At 37.0% G+C, this 23,081-nt stretch overlaps 1 protein-coding gene across 2 annotated transcripts in view; it reads right to left on the bottom strand.

Moving 5' to 3' along the window:
* LOC126191186 (armadillo repeat-containing protein 5-like) overlaps window positions 1-23,081 on the bottom strand; it is a 215,914-nt gene that overhangs the window by 66,170 nt on the left and 126,663 nt on the right. For both annotated transcript variants that reach the window (XM_049931967.1, XM_049931977.1), the window contains one exon: window positions 3,041-3,289. In XM_049931967.1, the coding sequence (XP_049787924.1) occupies window positions 3,041-3,289 (249 nt within the window). The remainder of the gene's footprint in view (window positions 1-3,040; window positions 3,290-23,081) is intronic.

Genomic DNA, 23,081 nt, shown 5'->3' with positions numbered 1-23,081 from the left:
AGCACTGTGGAAGATCAAACTCAGTGAAATATGATATGTGTCAACTAATATTTGTGTATTTGTGCAGGCAATATTTCTTCCATCACTCGTATCACAACATATTGGCTGAAGCAGGTTTATAAACTGTTACAACAGATAAAGATAACAAGCCATTACTGCCGATATTACTTGTGACAATCCATTATTGTAATTATTTAAACACCTGATCAGCTTTTTTTTCCTTGGTTGCAGGCAGCAAAAGTAATGTGGAACTGGCAACATGGTGCAGCAAAATGGGAAATAGGTGGGCCAAAATGGAGAAGCAGAAGTTAGAGAGATCAGTGGAGTAAGGCAGTAACAGCACAATATGTAAGTTAAGAATGAGGAGGTATTGGAATTTTGGCACAGATCAGATACATTTTCGCATCTCGACAGTCATGAATGCAAGTACTAAATGATGAGCATCTTTGTCTGAATTGTAATGTGGCCCCTTAAAGGGATAGTGTGATACTTTCATACTTTTTGTTTTCCTGATGAAGCTAAATTTATTTTATTTTCATTTAGTTATGTGCCATCATACAAAATGCTAACTTCATGCCACTGAGCGTCATCTTCAAAATCCTGCATTAACAAATTAGCTACAAAAATGTCACCTAAAATTCTGCAGCTTTCACTCATTCAGGGTGGCTGTGGTGGTCTAGCATGTAGAATGCTAGACTCTGGCAGTCCTGGGTTCAAGCCTGGTAGGAATGGGGAATTTGCTTCATTTCAATCCCTCCAAGATAGCCCCATGTCAGTCTGCTGTCAGATAGAGTACCAGAGACCTTTCCTGTGGATAAAAGAGGGTCAGGGTGATGATTCATCATCTTCCTCCTCCTAGTGTCACAATGAACCAAAGGCTGCACTCTACCTGCAGACAGGCTTGAAGCCTGTTTGCAAATTGAGCACCACAGACTTTGCCTCTTACCTTCACCGTATTGGTGCTGGACATACTTTTCTGTTTACCACTAATTACAGCAAAATATGCTGTGCTAACCCAAAGCCACTTAAAAATCTGCAACTAGTAATACCATTATTCATATCACACAGTGCCCTATTCGTCCCTTACTGACTTTCCAGTCAGCAGCTACATGAAGTTTTGTCTTATGATCGAATGCTGTAGTGATCTCTAATCTGTGACCACCTTCTTCATAAGATTAGAGGAGCTATTTGTGGTTATGTCATTGGTCACAACATTCTTCTAAGATCTAAATCCAGTCTAGAGCCCTTTCCTTACATAACATCATTATGGTTTTGCTATCCAAAATGTCAAATTTGGGTCACATACTGAAATATTCTGTTCATCCATGCCTCATGGCTTCTGTGACATTGTATAAATTCACTCCTGTGGCCACTGCCAGTTTTCATGCCCTCTTACCAATGAGCTGTGCATGTGAGAAATTGCACAACACTATTCTGCAGATTTAATCACAACCTTTTATTGGAGGACCTCGATTATTTATCTACACTACTACATCAATTAAATCAGTCTAAATAAAGTTTGTCACCCTTGCTTTGACCCATGAGGCAGGATTCAAACTTTTCACTACTCCAAAGTCAATACTAAAACCACTTAGCAATCTGACTATTACTGGAAGATTTTGAGACTCCATCACTGGAATGGAATATGTACACTGCTAACGATTCACACATTTCTGACAGTAGCATGAATACAGGTCAAATCACTAAAGAAAAAGTCAGATAAGTATGCTGAACTCAAAGTTAACTGAAATAAAGATAAGTTATTGCCTTCAATTTAACCTCACTAAATTCCATCTCATTCACTAAACATCATCATCCAGCTAGCTATTTGGCTCCACAACTTAATGAGAGGTATCTACACACAGAGCATATGTACAATCACCAAAAGTCAACAGTCACCTAGAAAACCAGTAATGACTTGGCCAGAAATACATGCCGGCACACAGGAATGTACATGCAGTTCCTCAGTTTTTTGTATTGCAAGAAATAACTTCGGTTATCACAAAGGATCACCTACTCCTGACTTCAGAAATACAGTAAGAAAACATTATATCTTCCCCAGTGGGCACACGAGTTTATCCTAGAAGGGCTGCTAGCTGACTCTCCGATTACGCTAACTCTAAACTACTTCACAAAATGATTTTAACGTTTTTCCCTTTCAGCTAGTCAGCCAAAGTAACAGAATTAGGCATTCCTTGCACCTGCTATTAGAATTTGTCTATAAGGTTGTACTTTCTGCCAGGACCTTCAGGTATTTATTTCCCCCAGGAGCTGCAAAACACTGTCATGAGAAAATTACTCATCCTCAAAAACAGCCTAGTTGGTCCAGGTCACAACCAATTTAGGAAACAGCTGCTCATCATCACCAGGATGAACAAAAATGTCCACCCCACTGATACTGGAAACCAGTTCTAGTATACACAATTGCAAAGAGAATAATCACACAGGCATGGACAGGAAATGATATGTTAAAATACACGCCACTGGAAATAAATTATATGCTGAAGCAGCTAACAGACAACCTCCTGAAACTTGTGACATATTTGTTTCAACTGCTATTCATCTCACAGTATTTTTCTATTATAGTTTATGATTAATTGTGGGGTAAACTTGCCCACACACTACTGAATAACACACAAACATGTTTACCTTATATTGACATGAAAATTATAGAATCTCTGAATTGTGGAGTTCAGTAGGTAAAGAGAGATGAAAATCTAATAATCATGGGTGACTGTGATGCAGTAGGAGGGGAAAGAATAGAAGACAGAACTACAGAAGAATATAGGCTTGGTAGTAGGAATAAGACAGGAGAAAGACTAATTGAGTTCTACAATAAATTTCAGTTAGTAATAATAAACACACATTCATAAATCATTTATGATTTATTAACGTGTGTTTGTACACATGGAAAAGGCCTGGAGACACATGACTCTCTGCTACATAACTATCAAATAATTAACTGGTATGTAACTATCATGTAATTTACTTAAAACTAATAGAATACTGCAAAACGTTCAAGTAGAATTTGATATCTTACTTGATAATGTGAGGTATGCTCAGTGCAAGAACTGCACGAACTTCCTTTTCTCCACGATGTAGAACATGTTCCATTTCACCAGTCCCAAATGATGATTCAGCCTGTACAGATATTTGTTGCAATATTGTGGCACCAAATGCTTCAACTCCTGAACATTTCTCACAGTCTTTATGTCGGGGCAACATGCATCGGCAGTGAACAGAAAGCACAAATCCTTGCTGGACTAGTGGCAAGAAGCATTTCCTGTTTCTGTTAAAAAAAGAAAAAAGCAAGTACTTTCTATTTCATAAGAATAACAGACATACAACAGAGAAATGTTTCAAATCACAATAAGTAGTAACAAACATTAGTATCGCTTGCCAGAAACCCTGAGCATATGAGCCGGCACTAAGAATGACAAAGCATGTGCTGAACCAGAGCTTTTGATGGCATCCCCAAAAGTTTGCAACCCAGGAGCATACCCAGTGGCTGCCAGATAATATCAGATTTCAATGCCCTATCAATATAAAGACATGATACCTTCAGCTCACTACTGATAGTATTTAACAGCTGCAAACATTGTTCAACTCAGAAAGAATTATATAGATTGTTCAAAACAGGATTGCTTTCCTTTCTATAATACATGACCACATCAAGACAAAAGTAAAGAATGCATTTTAATATTTACATTGGAAATTAATAAATTTCATAAAAAAGTCATAGCTATATTCAAGATTTCGTTCAATGATGTGCTTCACAAGGCAGTGAATGATATGTGAAAAGTTTGATCATATACAACATTCAAAATACTTGTTTGCCATTATAGTTTAGTAACTGATTTTAGAATAAACTAACAATAAATCACAAAAGGAAGTTATAGATTACCATAGAAAACAGTAATGCTTATTACTGTGTATATATCAAGAAACTGATTTATGCCCATTTCTTAGAAGTACAATGATTGATTTTAAGACATATATATAGTTAATTTAAATAATCAGTAAGAACTATTATAGTTTGAGACAAATGGCCAATCTTCTGGATTGAGCAGGAAAAACCTTTGGAAACAAATAGGCTCCTACTTAGTTTTACTAATTTCTTTAAAATTAAATGAAGTATTGTAACTTATGAGAAAATAAATTTTATAAATGACTTCTGATACAGAACAATAAATGCAAACACCTTTGTGTATGGTGTTTGGAGACAGAGTGGGGGCTAGACTATATCGGGGACTGGGCGAGACAACATGAGGGACATTGTGTGGACTGGGTGTTACCAGAATAGGCTTTGCAAGTTAAGTATGTCTAAAAGTTTAGTAGAAGTTATGGAGACAGATTCTGACTGTCTGTAATGCGGCAGTGTTAAACTTTGTACAATTCAGAATAAAGCGCAAGTTTCAGATTCACAGAATTTTTGTCTCATTATTTGGTGATTGTCTCTAGCTTTACAGTGTGAAAATCTGTAGATTTATTTGGCAAAAAACTGCAGTTTAACACACTGACAGCTCTGTGGATGCCTTGTCTGGAGGAGTCACACTCTGTTTCACTCAAATTCAAAGCTTTTGCTTGTTAATACTTTTTGCTTTGCTAAAATTACAGCTAGTTCTTTAAACGGTACATCAGCTACTTTCAACAGAAGCATACAGTAAAAATACCTTATAAGGTTTATAACCTAACATATTCCAAAGGGTTCTTCAGGGACCACTGGGTTCTTACACTTACATGATAAAATTTATATTGTGCAAACACTTTAATATGACACTTTTAAGTGAAGAGTATTTTGGACTATGGTTGTGTAAGATACCAGCAGAGGTCAGATCAATATTACATCCTTCATGAGACTGTCAACTTCAACTATCAATTGTGGTAGCCATTATGTCATTAGTTTTTTATGTTCTGTGGATCATTTGTATGATTAACTGTAATGATGTGGAAAATGTCATTTTACATTCCGATAACACTTTCATATGAAGTTAGGGCTACATGCTGATCATCTATTTTTTAAGTGATGTTTTGAGTTAATAATTCCTACCAATCACCTTTTACATATTGCAAAACTACAAATTCTTCTATGAAACAGGAGTTGTCAGGGAGAAAATCTTTCAGTCAGTTTTCAAATTTAACTTTCCTGCCTGTTAGACAACTATCATTGAGTGAGTAATAAAAAATTTTGGTGACAGCATTGTGCACCCCCCTCCCCCCCCCCCCCCCTTTTTTGTGCTAAAGACAACCTTAATGTTGAGTAATGGATGTAATTTCCTTCTTCTGGTATTGTAATTACGTGCATCATTGTTACTTTTGAACTGCAGTGGATTATTTACAACAAACTTTATGAGGAAATAAATATACTGTGAAGCATTACTCAAGATGCCTAACACCTTAAACAGATGTCTACAAGATGATCATGAGTGAGCACCACACATAATTCTTACAGCACATTTTTGAGTGATGAACACTTTCCTTCTTAAAGTTGAGTTACCCAAGAACATTATCCCAAATGTCGTTATTGAATGAAAATATGCAAAATATGTCAACTTACTGATTTATCTCTCCCCAAGCTTTGCAATGATTCTAAGTGCAAACGTGGCTGAACTAAGTTGTTTTAGGAGTTTAAAATTGTGTTTCTTTCCAAGTTAAATTCTCTAAATATAGATATCTAAAAATTTTGAAGTTTCCATACAAGTTATTATTTCCTCTTCATGATTAATATCTGTCATTGTGTAGTAACTCTAGATGTGTCACTCTAAATACTTTGTTTCTTTTTGAAATTGGGTGTGTGACCATTTGCAGAAAACAATGCACTAATGTTTTTAAGAACATTATATATCATTTCTTCTGTTGCTGTATGTATGTCTGAATTAATCCCGATACTAGTGTCATCTGCAAAAAGAAGTAATTCTGTTTGTTGTATGATAGATGGAAGATCATTTACATATAGAAGAAACAACAGGGGACGTACGATTGAGCCTTCTCCCCAGTAAGAAAAATCTCCCCTGCTTACCTACATTGACTTATTAAGTAAAGTTTTTGCATTTTTAGTGAGATATGACATTATCCACTGGTCTGCTACACCATCAATTCCATAAAACCTCAGTTTATCCACGAGAATACTGTGGTTCACACAGTTAAATACCTTGTATGGGTACAGAAAGTTATTTATTCCTTGTATAATCTGGTGAGTGAATGTCTGAATGGCATTCCAAGTTATGCAACTCTTCGAAATACAAACTGTGATTTACTGAGAACATTATTGTTCCTCATCTGGTATATTTTTCAAGAAAACATGACCTCAAAAGTTCTGGAAAATGATATGAATCAAGAAATGGGTCCATAATTATTGACATCTCTCCTATAACATTTCCTGTAAATAGGTTTAACAATGGCTTATTTCAATCTCTCTGGAGAAATACCCCAAGTTAGTGATATATTGCATATTCCAGAAAAGACAGTGCTTATTATATGGGAATAAATCTTTATTACTCTGTAGAAAACCCTATTAAATCCAGTTGAGCTTTTATTTTTCAGAGAATATATAATTTTCTTAATTGCAGAAGAAATAGTGGATGAGAGATGCATATGATTGAATTTTATATAAGCCACTTGTTCAACAAACTGCTTTTCTCTGAAAATGTTTGTGCCTACATTTTCTACTATGTTTAAGAAATGATTATTAGACAAACCTGCTACCTGCGACTGATCATGTATAGACCTCCAACTTAAATTAATAGTGATGTTACCCCATCCTGTGGGTTGTTGTCCTGTTTCTCATTTTATTACATTCCATATGCCTTTAGTCAGTTGTTGGAATTACTGGCATGTTCCTTGATTTTTTTAATAAATCATCTTAGTAATTTTGAGTGGTTTTTATAATGTGCAACAACTGTAGGATCTCGCCAATAGATACCACTCCTCCCTTTCTCAAGATACTCTAAAGCCTCCAGTGATCTGTGGTTTTTACATGGTTGGTTAATTGCCTTTCTAAATAGTTTATGATGAAAGCAATTTTTCAAATAATGATTTAAATTTTTCATGGAATACATTAAATTTTATGTCAGCATTTGGTTCATTATAATTTTACCTCTAGTAAACTATTCTTAGAAATGTCTGTACTGGAACCATTAATAATTCTAATTGATTTCCACTACGAGTACCTATATTGTAAGGCATTATCTCATAACTAAGTGTGCACTGTGACCAGACAGAGCATTTGCAACATTATGCCTAGATATTTTACTGGTGTAACCGTGGCAAGAAGCACACTTCTAATCCTGTTTTACGTTTTGAGTGGCCATTCCTCACACCAATTAGAAATTCCACATGTCATCCTACATTCTCCTAATGTTACTCAATTATGACACCTTTCCACACACCACAGTGTCAGTAGTAGACAGCCATAAATTGCTGTTCTCTGTTCAGCAGATCTTTAAGTAAATAGAGAATAAGAGTGGTCCTGTCACCCTTCCATAGGCAGACCTGATGATACCCATGTTTCTGATGAATGCACGCCATCGAGGAAAACATACTGGTCCTCGATCACTCACATGTAGGAACCTAATCTATATGCGCAGATCTTCATCAGCAGTCTGCAGTAGGTAACTGTGTCAACCACTTTTTGGAGATCTAGAAATATGGAATCTGCCTGTTGGCCTTCTTCCATGTCGTTCACAGAATGTGATGTGAGTAAATGGCAAGCTGAGTTCCATGCAAGTGATGCTTTCTAAATCCACGATGATTTGTGGATTGAGTCTTTTCTGTATCGCGGAAATTTATTACACTTGAACTCAGAATTTTCTGCAAAAAGCTTAGCCAAACTATATTTCCCCCTATCCTTCAGGTGCCATGTGTAGTACATCTCCATCTCCCAACTGTGCTGAACTCATATGAGATTTCTTTTCAATCAGCAGCAGCCTAATCAGCTGTCTTCACTTGGCTTGAAGCAGTGTTAACACAGGGCTGGTGATGATACTGTAGGACCTTCACAAAACTCACACCAGTTTCTGTTCCTATTCCACCCAAGTCAACCCTAAAATTCTAATTTCTGTCTTAGTCAAGCTGTATTTTGCTCCACTTGCTATGATCATCTGATTCTCTTTCCTTACACAAATTATCAGAATCCTTACACAAATTCTCTATATTCCCTGTCACCTAGCTAAAGCTAACTCTTGGCTTCACAATACTTGTGACCAAGTACCCTGTTCCTACGATCTGGCCTTCATCTCTTCCATGGCTATTAATGTGACCCTTTTCTTCTAACCTCTTTTGTTATCAACTTACACCTAATTTCTTTGCTAGAAGTCAGCTGCACCTTACTGTGCCATAAGCTGCATGAGACTTACTATGCATGAGACTCCAGTTTCCACAGTCTTTTTCCTCCTCAAACCTATCTAGTTCAAATTTAGCCTGAAAGACATAAATCTTTCCTTCCTGTTCTGGGATTCTCGTATTTTTGTTGCAGAGGGAGAGACTTGTTGAGTTCCTCATTCAATACTCAACTACAGTTACCCAAATGGAACTCTAACCAGCAATCTATATGTACCACTCTTTGTCTGACTACCCTACGGCAACATCCACACTTGTAATGCCCCTCACCCCTCACCCCCCCCCCTCCCACTTATATGCTGAACACTTTACACTATATTAATTTTCATTATTTTCAAGTCATAAAAATTAGGCCTACAGGTTACTGCTTCAGGTGTACTCCACTTTGCTTTTTGCTGTGTGCCGATCATTTTTTTATCCTGAAACAAGTGAGGAGACTACTCTAGGTCCATCAAAGTGTTCAAGTACGGCTCTCATTAATCTTACTGGGATTGGTGATCCCTATTGCAATATGTCAGTTCTACTTTTACAGTTCTTGTTTGCTTATGCCTGTGTTCTACTGTCCAGTTAAACCGTCCACACTGTAATTCTTAATCTTATATGTTGTTGTTGTAGCAGTCTTCAGTCCTGAGACTGGTTTGATGCAGCTCTCCATGCTACTTTATCCTGTGCAAGCTTCTTCATCTCCCAGTACCTACTGCAGCCTACATCCTTCTGAATCTGCTTAGTGTATTCATCTCTTGGTCTCCCTCTATGATTTTTACCCTAAATACTAAATTGGTGATCCCTTGATGTCTCAGAACATGGCCTACCAACTGATCCCTTCTTCTAGTCAAGTTGTGCCACAAGCTCCTCTTCTCCCCAATTCATTAGTTACGTGATCTACCCATCTAATCTTCAGCATTCTTCTGTAGCACCACATTTCGAAAGCTTCTACTCTCTTCTTGTCTAAACTATTTATCGTCCATGTTTCACTTCCATACATGGCTACACTCCATACAAATACTTTCAGAAACGACTTCCTGACATTTAAATCTATACTCGATGTTAACAAATTTTTCTTCTTCAGAAACGCTTTCCTTGCCATCGCCAGTCTACATTTTATATCCTCTCTACTTCGACCATCGTCAGTTATTTTGCTCCCCAAATAGCAAAACTCCTTTACTACTTTAAGTGTCTCATTTCCTAATCTAATTCCCTCAGCATCACCCGACTTTATTAGACTACATTCCATTAACCTCGTTTTGCTTTTGTTGATGTTCATCTTATACCCTCCTTTCAAGACACTGTCCATTCCGTTCAGCTGCTCCTCCAATTCCTTTGCTGTCTCCGACAGAATTACAATGTCATCGGCGAACCTCAAAGTTTTTATTTCTTCTCCATGTATTTTAATACCTACTCCGAACTTTTCTTTTGTTTCCTTTATTGCTTGCTCAATATACAGATTGAATAACATCGGAGATAGGCTACAACCCTGTCTTACTCCCTTCCCAACAACTGCTTCCCTTTCATGTCCCTCGACTCTTATAACTGCCATCTGCTTTATGTACTATTCCAATCAACATCGTCAAAAGCTTCCTCTAAGTCTACAAATGCTAGAAACGTAGGTTTGCCTTTCCTTAACCTAGCTTCTAAGATAAGTCGTAGGGTCAGAATTGCCTCACGTGTTCCAACATTTCTACGGAATCCAAACTGATCTTCCCCGAGGTCGGCTTCTATCAGTTTTTCCATTTATCTGTAAAGAATTCACATTAGTATTTTGCAGCTGTGACTTATTAAACTGATAGTTCGGTAATTTTCACATCTGTCACCGCCTGCTTTCTTTGGGATTGGAATTATTATATTCTTCTTGAAGTCTGAGGGTATTTCGCCTGTCTCATACATCTTGCTCACCAGATGGTAGAGTTTTGTCAGGACTGGCTCTCCCAAGGCCGTCAGTAGTTCTATTGGAATGTTGGCTACTCCGGGGGCCTTGTTTCGACTCAGGTCTTTCAGTGCTCTGTCAAACTCTTTACGCAGTATCATATCTCCCATTTCATCTTCATCTACATCCTCTTCCATTTCCATAATATTGCCCTCAAGTACGTCGCCCTTGTATAGACCCTCTATATACTCCTTCCACCTTTCTGCTTCCCCTTCTTTGCTTAGAACTGGGTTTCCATCAAAGCTCTTGATATTCATACAAGTGGTTCTCCTTTCTCCAAAGGTCTCTTTAATTTTCCTGTAAGCAGTATCTATTTTACCCCTAGTGAGGTAAGCCTCTACATCCTTACATTTATCCTCTAGCCATCCCTGCTTAGCCATTTTTCACTTCCTGTCGATCTCATTTTTGAGACGTTTGTATTCCTTTTTGCCTGCTTCATTTACTGTATTTTTATATTTTCTCCTTTCATCAATTAAATTCAATATTTCTTCTGTTACCCAAGGATTTCTACTAGCCCTCATCTTTTTACCTACTTGATCCTCTGCTGCCTTCACTACTTCATCCCTCAAAGCTACCCATTCTTCTTCTACTGTATTTCTTTCCCCCATTCCTTTCAATTGTTCCCTTATGCTCTCCCTGAAACTCTGTACAACCTCTGGTTCTTTCAGTTTATCCAGGTCCCATCTCCTTAAATTCCCACCTTTTTGCGGTTTCTTCAGTTTTAATCTACAGGTCATAACCAATAGATTGTGGTCAGAGTCCACATCTGCCCCTGGAAATGTCTTACAATTTAAAACCTGGTTCCTAAATCTCTGTCTTACCATTATATAATCTATCTGAAATCTGTCAGTATCTCCAGGGTTCTTCCATGTTTACAACCTTCTTTCATGATTCTTGAACCAAGTGTTAGCTATGATTAAGTTATGCTCTGCACAAAATTCTACCAGACGGCTTCCTCTTTCATTCCATAGCCCCAATCCATATTTACCTACTATGTTTCCTTCTCTCCCTTTTCCTACTGACAAATTCCAGTCACCCATGACTATTAAATTTTTGTCTCCCTTCACTACCTGAATAATTTCTTTTATCTCATCATACATTTCATCAATTTCTCCGTCATTTGCAGAGCTAGTTGGCATATAAACTTGTACTACTGTAGTAGGCGTGGGCTTTGTGTCTATCTTGGCCACAATAATGCGTTCACTATGCTGTTTGTAGTACCTTGCCCGCACTCCTATTTTTTTATTCATTATTAACCCTACTCCTGCATTACCCCTATTTGATTTTGTATTTATAACATTGTATTCACCTGACCAAAAGTCTTGTTCCTCTTGCCACCGAACTTCACTAATTCCCGCTATATCTAACTTTAACCTATCCATTTCCCTTTTTAAATTTTCTAACCTACCTGCCCAATTAAGAGATCTGACATTCCGCGCTCCGATCCATAGAACGCCAGTTTTCTTTCTCCTGATAACGACATCCTCTTGAGTAGTCCCCGCCCAGAGATCCGAATGGGGGACTATTTTACCTCCGGAATATTTTACCCAAGAGGATGCCATCATCATTTAATCATACAGTAAAGCTGCATGTCCTCGGGTAAAATTACGGCTGTAGTTTCCCCTTCTTGCATCCGTTCGCAGTGCCACAACAGCAAGGCCATTTTGGTTAGTGTTACAAGGCCAGATCAGTCAATCATCCAGACTGTTGCCACTGCAACTACTGAAAAGACTGCTGCCCGTCTTCAGGAACCACACGTTTGTCTGGCCTCTCAACAGATACCCCTCTGTTGCGGTTGCACCTACGGTACGGGTATCCGTATCGTTGAGGTATGCAAGCCTCCCCACCAACGGCAAGGTCCATGGTTCATGTGGTAAATAATAAGAGTGAATTTGGGATCAACAGTTTATTTTTATTTCTAGTATTGTGGCTGTGAATTAATTTCCATACAGACTGTATGGAGTTTTGCAAGGAAATTTAAAATCCCTGGATATTCAAAAAAAAAAAAAAACTGAGAGAATGCCTCATTAACACTTAGTATGCAGCTGACATAATTATGGCACTTGCAGGAAACGAGAATGTGCACCAAATATAATATTACCTCATGCCAGTACACTGATTTTCCACAGTGTCTGTGGTATATTTAAGTCTCCTACAAACATCTATCACGTCTGCAAGCTTTGTAGTTTTTGCTGTCAGTCATTTTATGCCTTTTTTGTGCGTCTTATTTTGTAGGCAACTAGCTGATGTTCAAGTTTTCTCTGTTTCATGCATTTTGCATGCTTTTCTGTTGATTTTATGTTGAAAACATTGAGTAAATGGGAGAAACATATAGGGAAAATAATTTTAAAAGTCACTGATGAGCATACAATTGAGAAAAACTAAATATTGGATGACTATTCAGACTACACATCATCCGAAAGTAGGAGTAATTCTAGGCTTTATTATTATTAGTTGCTGCATATTTTTATCATATTATTTTCACAAATTATGTTGTTATGACAGATTCTCCTACAGGTAAATCCAGACATGAATCTGAGCATATAACTCCAGTAAGTGTAATATTAGACTATGTATCTCTCCACATTTCCCTTTGTATCACGTTGCATCCATTATGAACAGTAAAGTTTGCTTTGATGTTGTGTCTTATGAATCTTTGGATTTAAATTAGCTGTGAAAGAAATTTAAACAGAAAGTTCATGTTTCCTTATGTATTAAATACTGAACTCCTTTTCAATTTTTTTTCTGTGATATATATATATATATATATATATAGAGAGAGAGAGAGAGAGAGAGAGAGAGAGAGAGAGAGAGGGAAACATTCCACGTGGGAAAAATATATTTAAAATATATTTAAAAAGAAAGATGATGAGACTTACCAAACAAAAGCGCTGGCAGGTCGATAGACACACAAACAAACACAAACATACACACAAAAAACACAATGTGTGTGTATGTTTGTGTGTCTATCGACCTGCCAGCGCTTTTGTTTGGTAAGTATCATCATCTTTCTTTTTAAATATATATATATATATATATATATATATTTTTACTATTAAATTGAGATTTCATTTGTGTATTCAGATTTAACACTAATAATATCAAAATGTGTATATAAAGTAGAAAATCCAATTTATCTAAAAATGTTTTGCAATTCCAACTACATATTTGTACACATGGGTTAAAACTTTCAAAAAAACCACCTATTTTAGTCCACAGGTAATTGCAGCTACCCATGAGACTAGTACAGTAAGTGTTAAGCAGTCTTCCTGCAATTTATCAGAATATTTGGATCCAGGGATGTAAATTTCATGTAATTCTAATGTTCACATTAAACAGGTCTTGTCTTTGCTAGTTTTTAGGCAGTTGATAAAATTCCAAGTAAAGTTATGTAAATACTTTGGAGCATTACTTAAAAATAGTAGCTTAGCAAATTAAAAAGAGAAGCACTGCCTTGCCGCTTCATCTCCTTCCTTTTCAATCCAATGTAGTTGTTTTTATCCTAAAAAATATATACATACATTTAGCAATCTTGAATGAGTTCTCATAATAACCAGTCTGAGTAGACTGACAACAGTCATAATTTCCTGTTAGTAAACTTTCCAGAAGTAGCCTGCAGTGGTTGCTCCTGTCTGTCAATGTACAATTTGACTAGTTCTTCTCCTTAATGGAATTTATGAAACATGACGTGTGAATGAATGAGCAATATAATATTTGTGCACTAAATCAGAATTTCATCTGTTAGTGAAAAGTTGTTCACAAAAGTGTATTTTCCTGGTAATGTTATGGACACTGTATGAAGTAACACCTTGATATACCCAACACAGCATTTCTACAAATTCTGTCATAGCTTGTGACATATTGCTGGAATCCCTTTAGTGGTGAGTGTTTTTTTTTTTTGTGTGTGTGTGTGTGTGTGTGTGTGTGTGTGTGTGTAAGAGCGAGATTCTCTGTTCTAATAAGCTCATAAGAAATATGTCATATACAGTCTGATTGACATAAGTGCATAACTTTTACAACCAGTGTAAATTTAAATAAAATCTTTTTGAGTGTTAGGCTGCATTTTTACGAAACTATAAAACAACTATAATGACACCCGTATTTGCAAAAGCCCACTAAAGGGCAAATAAACTGCTGTACAAATGAACCAAAGAGCACTGTTGCAAAGGCAGTCAAAATGTCAGCTTGATTTTGTCTTAGCAGTCCGATTGGTTTGAAGAGTTTGTCAAGAGACATAATCACTTCTTCCTGCACATTACTGGGGAAAATCTTGCTACAATTTTCAGAAATCACATATTCAAAGTGAACACGCATGCAGTGCCCCCCTCCCCCAGGAATGAGGAATTAGAACATTCCCCCAGTTACGGGCAAAATTAAATCATAAGTTTTAAACTGAAATGTTGTTGTCTTTTTTTTATTTGAAGGTAGGGAAGTCTCATTATTGAAATGCCATGTTCATTTTGTTTTCAACTTTGTCTTTTGATACTTTAAAATAATTGCAGTTCATAAATTGACTGAACATTTCGTTTTGTAGGGAGCAGATTTTGCTCATGTGGGAGCAATCTAGATGCTTGTAAAACAATAAACTGGTAGCCAAGATTGCAGGAATTCTTTTTATTCCAAGATTACTGGTTTCGGTGAAACTAAAGCCTATAACATGCAAGCCTTACAAAATTGTCGTGAGTAGCACATAGGTGTCCAAGAGAGATAACATTATAAATGTTAAGCATCTCCATCACATACAAGCGCAAGCTAGGTATTACCGCAACTCTGGTTCTGTTCTTACATTACAGGCCGCGTCGTGAGATGGCTCTAGCAGAAGAGGCGCCAAGGTTGTTTTTGGGGGAAGAGACCAAACTGCGATGTCATCGGTCTCATCCGTTTGAGGGAAGGACGGGGAAGGAAGTCGGCCATGCCCTTTCAAAGGAATCATCCCGGCATTTGCCTGGAGCGATTTAGGGAAATCAAGGAAAACCTAAATCAGGATGGCCGGACGCGGGATTGAACCATCGTCCTCCCAAATGCGAGTCCAGTGTGCTAACCACTGCGCCACCTCGCTCGGTCAGAGGCGCCAATGAATATCACAGCTCGCATCATAACAGACTACAGTTAATGAAAGAGCGTTAAAGAAAGAGTGTAGTGAAAAAATGAAATTTTTCACAAAGAAAGTTTTTATTGCATGACGTTTGTCAAGATCTAACCCTCCAATTATGCCTCAAATTGCTTAATTCAAACTTTGGTGCTCAATCACCTTCAGAAAACATCTTTTATAATCGATTTGCAGAATTTTGTCATGGATGCGCTTCAATCAGTGACAAATTCTGTAAAGTGAGTTAAATAATGACCGTTGTTCCAGAAAAACATTGATGCTGCCCATAAAATGACTGAAGAAGATTGATATGTGACTTACCATGCGTTAGAAGCATTCTTAGGCATATCAAAGACTGCAGTATATTTTATTTTTCCACAGTATTTAGATCTGAAGAAGATCTGTTCCCAGTGGGTTCTACAGTATCTGACTGAAGCATAAAAAGAGGCCAGTGTCGATTGGTGTAAGAAAAAAATTCAACCATGTAAATGTAACATCTATATACAACATCCCAGCCTGAGCCAAAGCTTGGTTATATTTGTATGTGGCAAAATCTAAGAAGCAGTCAATCGTATGGGTGTTCCAGAATGAACGGAAGCCTACAAAAGTACTTCATTTACAAACAGCTTCCAAGAAAATGATCACTTCTTAATTTGGTGATCGCTGGTTTCTTTAGTTACATCGGGTACATCACAAGCAATGCTTTAGAGAATCAAAAAATACTGAATAAATCATCATTTAAAACAATTTTATTGTGATAATTTGTTGATCAAATCAGAAAAAATAACTGAAAACACCCAATTGTTCTTCATTGTGAGAATAATAGCTGTTACACAGCATGACAAACAACTGATTCTTTGATGTAGCAAAATGTCAAATTAATATCTAACATCCCCTTACACCTAATTTATTGCCTAATGACTTCAATTTTGTACCCGATGAATTCCTTCAAAAGCCATGTTCTTGCAGTACCAACATCGGAGTGAATAAAATGTTTCCACACCTGGTTTTTTTTTTTTTTTTTTTTTTTTTTTTTTTATAAAAAAACTTAAAAGTTGGTCTTCCTCCGGAACAGAGGTTCATGGCTGAACTGTAATTTAGTGACTGAGTGTATAAGGGTCTGAAATCACTTATTCAACTTGAATACTGATGTACCTTCACTCATGACATGCACAATTTCAGAGACTGCAGGTCTATAAAGTTCACAGGCCCACTTATACAGGCCACCTGGGTCCGCCCCCTGGCGCACTCTAGTGAGCCGCCAAAGAAACAGTATTATTAAAGTGACTGCAAATGATTGCTCGGCCTATTCTGTACTCTGTATTACTGTTGTCTAGACAATGTGTTCACTGCTGTGCACAACCTGTATCTTATGTGTTGTTCTGTGAAGTATTGTGTTCTATAAATCATCTTTGTTCTTGCTATAGCAAATACACATTCTAAAAAATCGTGGTTATAAAGTGAAACATATAAAATACACCAAAAGCAAGGAAATGCTCTTTTGGAAATGAATGTTCACCAACAAAAGAAACTCAGATTTCATACATAAACATTACATGTAATCCTTCATACATTGTTTCCCAGGGACTATGCATTAGTTATATTTACTTTGGTCATAGTTTAAACATCTCTGACATCTCCTTTCCTCTTCTCTTTTCATCTTAAAGAAGGAAGGCCTGTTTCTGGAAAGATGCACAAGTGTTTCAGCTAAAAAGGATATAAGCACAATTGTATCACTCCTTACTCATTATTTACTTCTGGTAATGCAGACTTGTATGGTGAAAAAAGTATTCAGCATGAAATTACATTTGCATGCCAACCACTCAGCCCTTACTTTTGTAGTACAGAAGTCACAAAAAGCTAGCATGAAAAGTACAACTTTTATGAGGCAGAAAATCACAGAAATTTTCTTAACTTCATGAATTACAGGAAAACTAATTGTACTATTCAGCTTGCTTTCTTGTTATCTTTTGTTGCTTCATTCAAATTTTGCATGCTGTAATGAACTGTTTATTTCTAATTGTTTACAAAAGTCCTACTGCATTTAATTTCAGTTATACAGAAAGCAAATTTGTGATAAGCACTGTGAACTGCACAAATTCAAGCTGTTGTATTTTGTTTCACAGTATATTTCTGTGATTAGCAATAATTCTCACTTATCTCAATAAAAAACTGAACAAAATCTGTCTGACTCATAAAGTAATATCTAAGCATGTACATGTCACTGTAAACAGTATGTCACTTGCAGCACAACATGCCAAGCACAAACCAGAAACAGGTTGGCTGAATCAGGACATTAAATACCTGAATTCCAAGAATATTTACTGACATCATGAATAGAGTCAAACACCAGACAGACATTCTAATTGAAAGAAAGTGGGGAAAACAACAAGAACTACACACACTTACGGAAAGTAACACTCCAGCTAATGTCAGAAACAATAGGCAAACAAACCACACAATCTACATACAACAGGTAAACCATAGCGACACACAATTCACAAAACAAGCACTTAACCTACTAGAAAGGGCGCCTACATACAACGTCAAGAAAGGGCGCCTACATACAACGTCAACACACAGGTTATACACAAGACAACAGAGAACCTAATAACAGAAAGTGAATACATAATAAAACAGCAACAGGTGAACAACAGCTCTAATTTCAATGCAGGGCTGATGAGAGAGTTAACAGCAGAGGAAGTCAGATGCATAATAAAGGAAAACAAAAATAACATACTGACAGTAACAAAAACTGTTGAAAAAAATCCAGAAAAATAATAGACAAACTTAAAAGCAACGGGACTCTTTATCACAAAATCTGCCAACAACAACACCATGTTAGTAATAAAACAAAAGTAGAACAAAAATAAAATCCCAAAATTTATGCTAAAGAACAAAATTGTAAAAATAAGCAGTGACCCACCACAAACATATCAGAAGACACTTCTAAAGAATATCTCACACATACTCACAAAACAGAAAGTAAAATGGCTAAAACAAAATACCCCCAAGGTTCCCACACTAAAACAGCCTACCAAAGATTCACAAACAGGATACACTAATACGCGCACTCATATGTTATAGAAGTACACCCACATCTCACCTAGCCAGAGAAAAGCACACAACTTACAGAAACATTTATATATAAACAAACAACAGAAGCATACACACTGAATAGCTTATAGAAAAGATCAAACACATCAACATAGCAACAATAGCCAAACTCATGTCATTTGACATCACATCCATGTACATCAATATACCCACCACAGAAACCAACAACACCATTTGTAACAACACAGACATTCACAATCCCTACATAGAAAAAAAAAACTGAACATTCTAAAATTAATCATAGAACAAAACTATTGCACAGCTGACAACCTCTTCTACTCACAACAGGATGGACTCCTCATGGGGTCACCACTCTGTGGAATCCTAGCCAACATCTTCCTAAATCACATTGAAAACAAAATATTTCAAACCACAGTGAAACCCAAACAGTACAGAATAAAGTACTGATATTATTTTTTAAATGACATCACATGCCTTCTAAACAAAACACCCAACCACATACAACAACGCTAACAATATAAACACAGTTCACCCACAGATAAAATTAATCTGCAAATCAAAAAAGGACAAAATGCTGTAGTTCTTAGACATCACAATACACAGACACATTCCATTTCACACAGAAAAGCTGGGTTCCGACATACACAATGACAGGCGCACAGAACATAAACACACAGAACACAAATACACAACACACCCAAAAAAGAAGCATCCACAATAACAGCAAATGGTATGCATTCACCCACAACAACAACAACAACAAAGCAGCTCACAGAACAGGTAAGAAGTTATATGGAAAAAAGAAAAGAAAAAAAGGGGGGGGGGGGCTGAAAATTGACTAGAGAACAGGCAACTCTATAAAAAAACAAATTTACGGCAATTAATACAGAACCCTACCCATCTTGGATCTACCAACTCACATGTCAAGACTTCAACTCAATTTATATTGGACAAACAAGTATAAATTTCAACAGCAGATACACTGAACACAGGATGGCACTTAAGAGTAGCAGCAGTCATTCTACATATGCAGATCATCTCATGGTCAAGAAACACAGACCAAGAGACATAAAAACAGACTTCAACACTCTCAAATATAGCAACAACTCTCCACAGAAAATTAGAACAAAATTACAGTATATAAAAAGCCATAGTGGAAGGAGAAGCAGCGATGAATGAATACACAACACTATGCACTGGAACCCTGTTCTCAGGTCTACAGAAATTATCAGAAAACTAAGACACACACACACACACACACACACACACACACAACAAAAAAACACCCCCACAGCCCAATGTCACCACAAAATTCAAAATTCCCACCCAGAAAAAAAATGGCAGAATATGTGAACATCACACAAATAGTGAAATTGTGTACATTAGGAAGCTCCATTCAAACACCCTGTAGAAACATGAAAATACGAGAACTACAAAAAGTAGGTACACACATTTACATACAGAGTCTGTCCCCCTCCCCAATAAACATTTTACAAAGCACAACTGCAATCAATGTACATTTCAACTCGTTTTTCAAACAAGAGAACTGTAACCTACAAAATGCTAGTCAAAGAGAAAAACAGCAAATCTTCATTCACAAAACAAAAAATACAATGACAGTAGCACTACAGCATAAGAAAAAATCAATAATATCACATCTTAAAATTTTAGAAATTACATAACAAACATTACTAAATCCTTATTAATTATAGATGACATACTGGAAGGCTGTAATTATAGCTGTATGTAATAATAAGGTATATATTTATTCTTCACAGTGATATTTCTGTCCATATTTATCATAATGTAAATATTCAATATCAAAACCTGGTAAATATCATAAAACATACATTCTTTGTATATTTTTCTACAGATAATAAATAAAACTCCTGAAGATAGAGACACTTCTCCAAAAAGTGAATGGGTAGTAAAACAAGAAAAATTGTTTCCAGAATGAGATTTTCACTCTGCAGTGGAGTGTGTGCTGATATGAAACTTTCTGGCAGATTAAAACTGTGTGCCGGACCGAGACTCGAACTTGGGGACCTTTGCCTTTCGCCGGCAAGTGCTCTACCAACTGAGCTACACCAGCACGACTCACGCCCCATACTCACAGCTTTACTTCTGCCACTATCTCGGCAAAGGTCGCGAGTTCGAGTCTCGGTCCGGCATACAGTTTTAATCTGCCAGGAAGTTTCAAGAAAAATTGTGTTTGCTCAAGGCAGAACTACATTTTCTTGTTAAAGAATTCTCACTCTTTCCTACACCTGTTCTCCAGTCAAGAACCTCAATTGTCATAGGTTTTTTACAAATAGATTAGTAACCTGAATCTGAAGATGATTTAGTGACTACAGCTGATTCTGTTAAGAAATCACCAGTCAACCAATATTTTCTACATCCACTGTTGTAAACTTTCATTTTTATTAATTAGTATGTCATTCTCTATAAATGTTGTTTCTGGTTTATTCTCTATAAAGAAACAAAATGTATACTAATTGCACATTAGACAGTGAGATATCAGTGGCAAGACTGGGCATTCTGAACGAAAGAAGCATGATCTGGAGATTGCTTAGCGTACTACACCTAAACCTTTGTGAAACATATGATAAAAGTTAAAGAGTGAAAATGTGCCAGTGCAAAACACATCACTGTAGCAAGGACTATAGCACCCAATACCATATAAAACAGGCACTGAAGAGGAGAGTCCTACTCATGAATGGCATGACACGGCGCCACAAAGGCCAACTGTAGCAAAGGATGTGAAGGATTATATTGTGTTGAACTGTATATTCCTGGGTTACATGTGGTGGAACCCACTGAAAACGGTTGTCCAACTCGAAATAAGTAATGTTTGTTGCGAAAGCAGTGTTTCTTCCATAACCTTCCCAGCCCAATAGAATGAAATATTACTGGTTTTAGGTCTCATTTCATAGTTACCAGTTTCGTGCGCGCGCGCGTGTGTGTGTGTGTGTGTGTGTGTGTGTGTGTGTGTGTGTGTGTGTACAGTCAACATAACAAAACTGTCTGCAGGGAAAATGGCTAAGTCCCAATTCAGGAGTTCTTGGCATGTACAGGAATATCGCAACTTGTAGTGACACTTCCTCCTCATTAATACCCACACTGCATTATAGTGACAACATATTTTCATACCTGCAAGACGTACTACACACAATATTAAAAATTAATACCAATTGAAGCTAATACATGGAAATATAGGATACTGACACTGATTGCAAAATGTGTAGCAATTTGGCCAGCAGCACTAGATGCAGTCCAAAGGAGGTGTTAGCATCACTGTGCAAATAGCTCAGTCAAAGTGCCTAGTTCTCAGCCACTAAACCAAAGACTGTCCACCATTTGGCACAATTTTTTTTTTATTTCCCCATCATGGTAGGTGCCAACAGCCTTTCTATGTTAGCTTCTCTTGTCTTGATGAGTACAACAATGGTGCAAATTATTTGTAGTCTTTAAGAGAACTATTGCAATGCAAGCTACATAAATTGCATCAAAAAAATTCCCACAATTTTCAACAAAATTCACCCAAGTTATTTTAAGGGCATTCATTTAATAGGAGCAAGAGAATATTATTATACGTGATTTCAGATTGATCAGACTTTTAGCAAAACTTAATCTTTTATGAAGTTCATATTTCAAATGTAGGAAAAAGTAACTAACTGAATAACACAGGTCTCAAAAAGATTTTTTTTTAAAGTTGTTTGAAATTTAATAACCGACTTTTATGTACTTTTCAGTGCTGATTTCAAAAATGAAATCCATTTTTTTCTGATTTCCTAACAAAAAAAGGGAGTATTTTTGGGTATAATAACAAAATTTAAGCAATTTATCACATTTTTTCCAATGTTGTAAAATTTTATTTTATTTATAAATCATGTTCTAAATTACATTTCCAGTACACTTCCATTTCTCTTTAAGCTCATAAGTCCTTATAACAACACTTTCGCTTTCTGTCGAAGCTGCTTTTATTGCTTTTCCGGCTGTGGACTCATTGAGGATCATCTCTTTTTATCATGGTGAAACCAGTCATGTGGTCAACAAGCTAAGCTGCAACCACTGTGCTGCATTCTATGTAGGCATGACAACCAACAAGCTGTCTGTCCACATGAATGGCAACTGACAAACTGTGGCCAAGAAACATGTGATCCACCCTGTTGCTGAACACACTGCCAAATATGATATCCTTCATTTCAATGACAGCTTTACAGCCTGTGCCATATGGATCCTTCCCACCAACACCAGCTTTTCTGAACTGTGCAGGTGGGAACTTCCCCTGCAATACATCCTATGTTCCAGTAACCCTCCTGGCCTCAACCTTCATTAGTCACTGTCCTCACCCATCCAGCCACTTCCCTGTTCCCATTCCAGCACTAGACAACTGTCATTCCACCACCACACCCAGTCTTTTTATTTCTCTCCTTTTTCCGCTACTTCCGCCCCCCTCCTCCCCACCTCTCCCTTGCCCACCGTCTAATCTGCACCAATTCACTGCCCACTGCCACCACCATACTAACCCTCTCCCTCCCCACCCCAGCCTCCTCCTTACCCCCCATCATGCTCTGGTGCTGCTACGTACAGCGTGGTTAACGTTGCCCGAGACTGCAGTCGTGTGTGCGAGTTTCGTTTGCATGAGTGTAT

Source organism: Schistocerca cancellata, chromosome 1 (genome assembly GCF_023864275.1).
Source record: "Schistocerca cancellata isolate TAMUIC-IGC-003103 chromosome 1, iqSchCanc2.1, whole genome shotgun sequence".
Lineage (NCBI taxonomy): Eukaryota > Metazoa > Arthropoda > Insecta > Orthoptera > Acrididae > Schistocerca > Schistocerca cancellata.
This window is presented reverse-complemented; position numbering and strand designations above follow the sequence as displayed.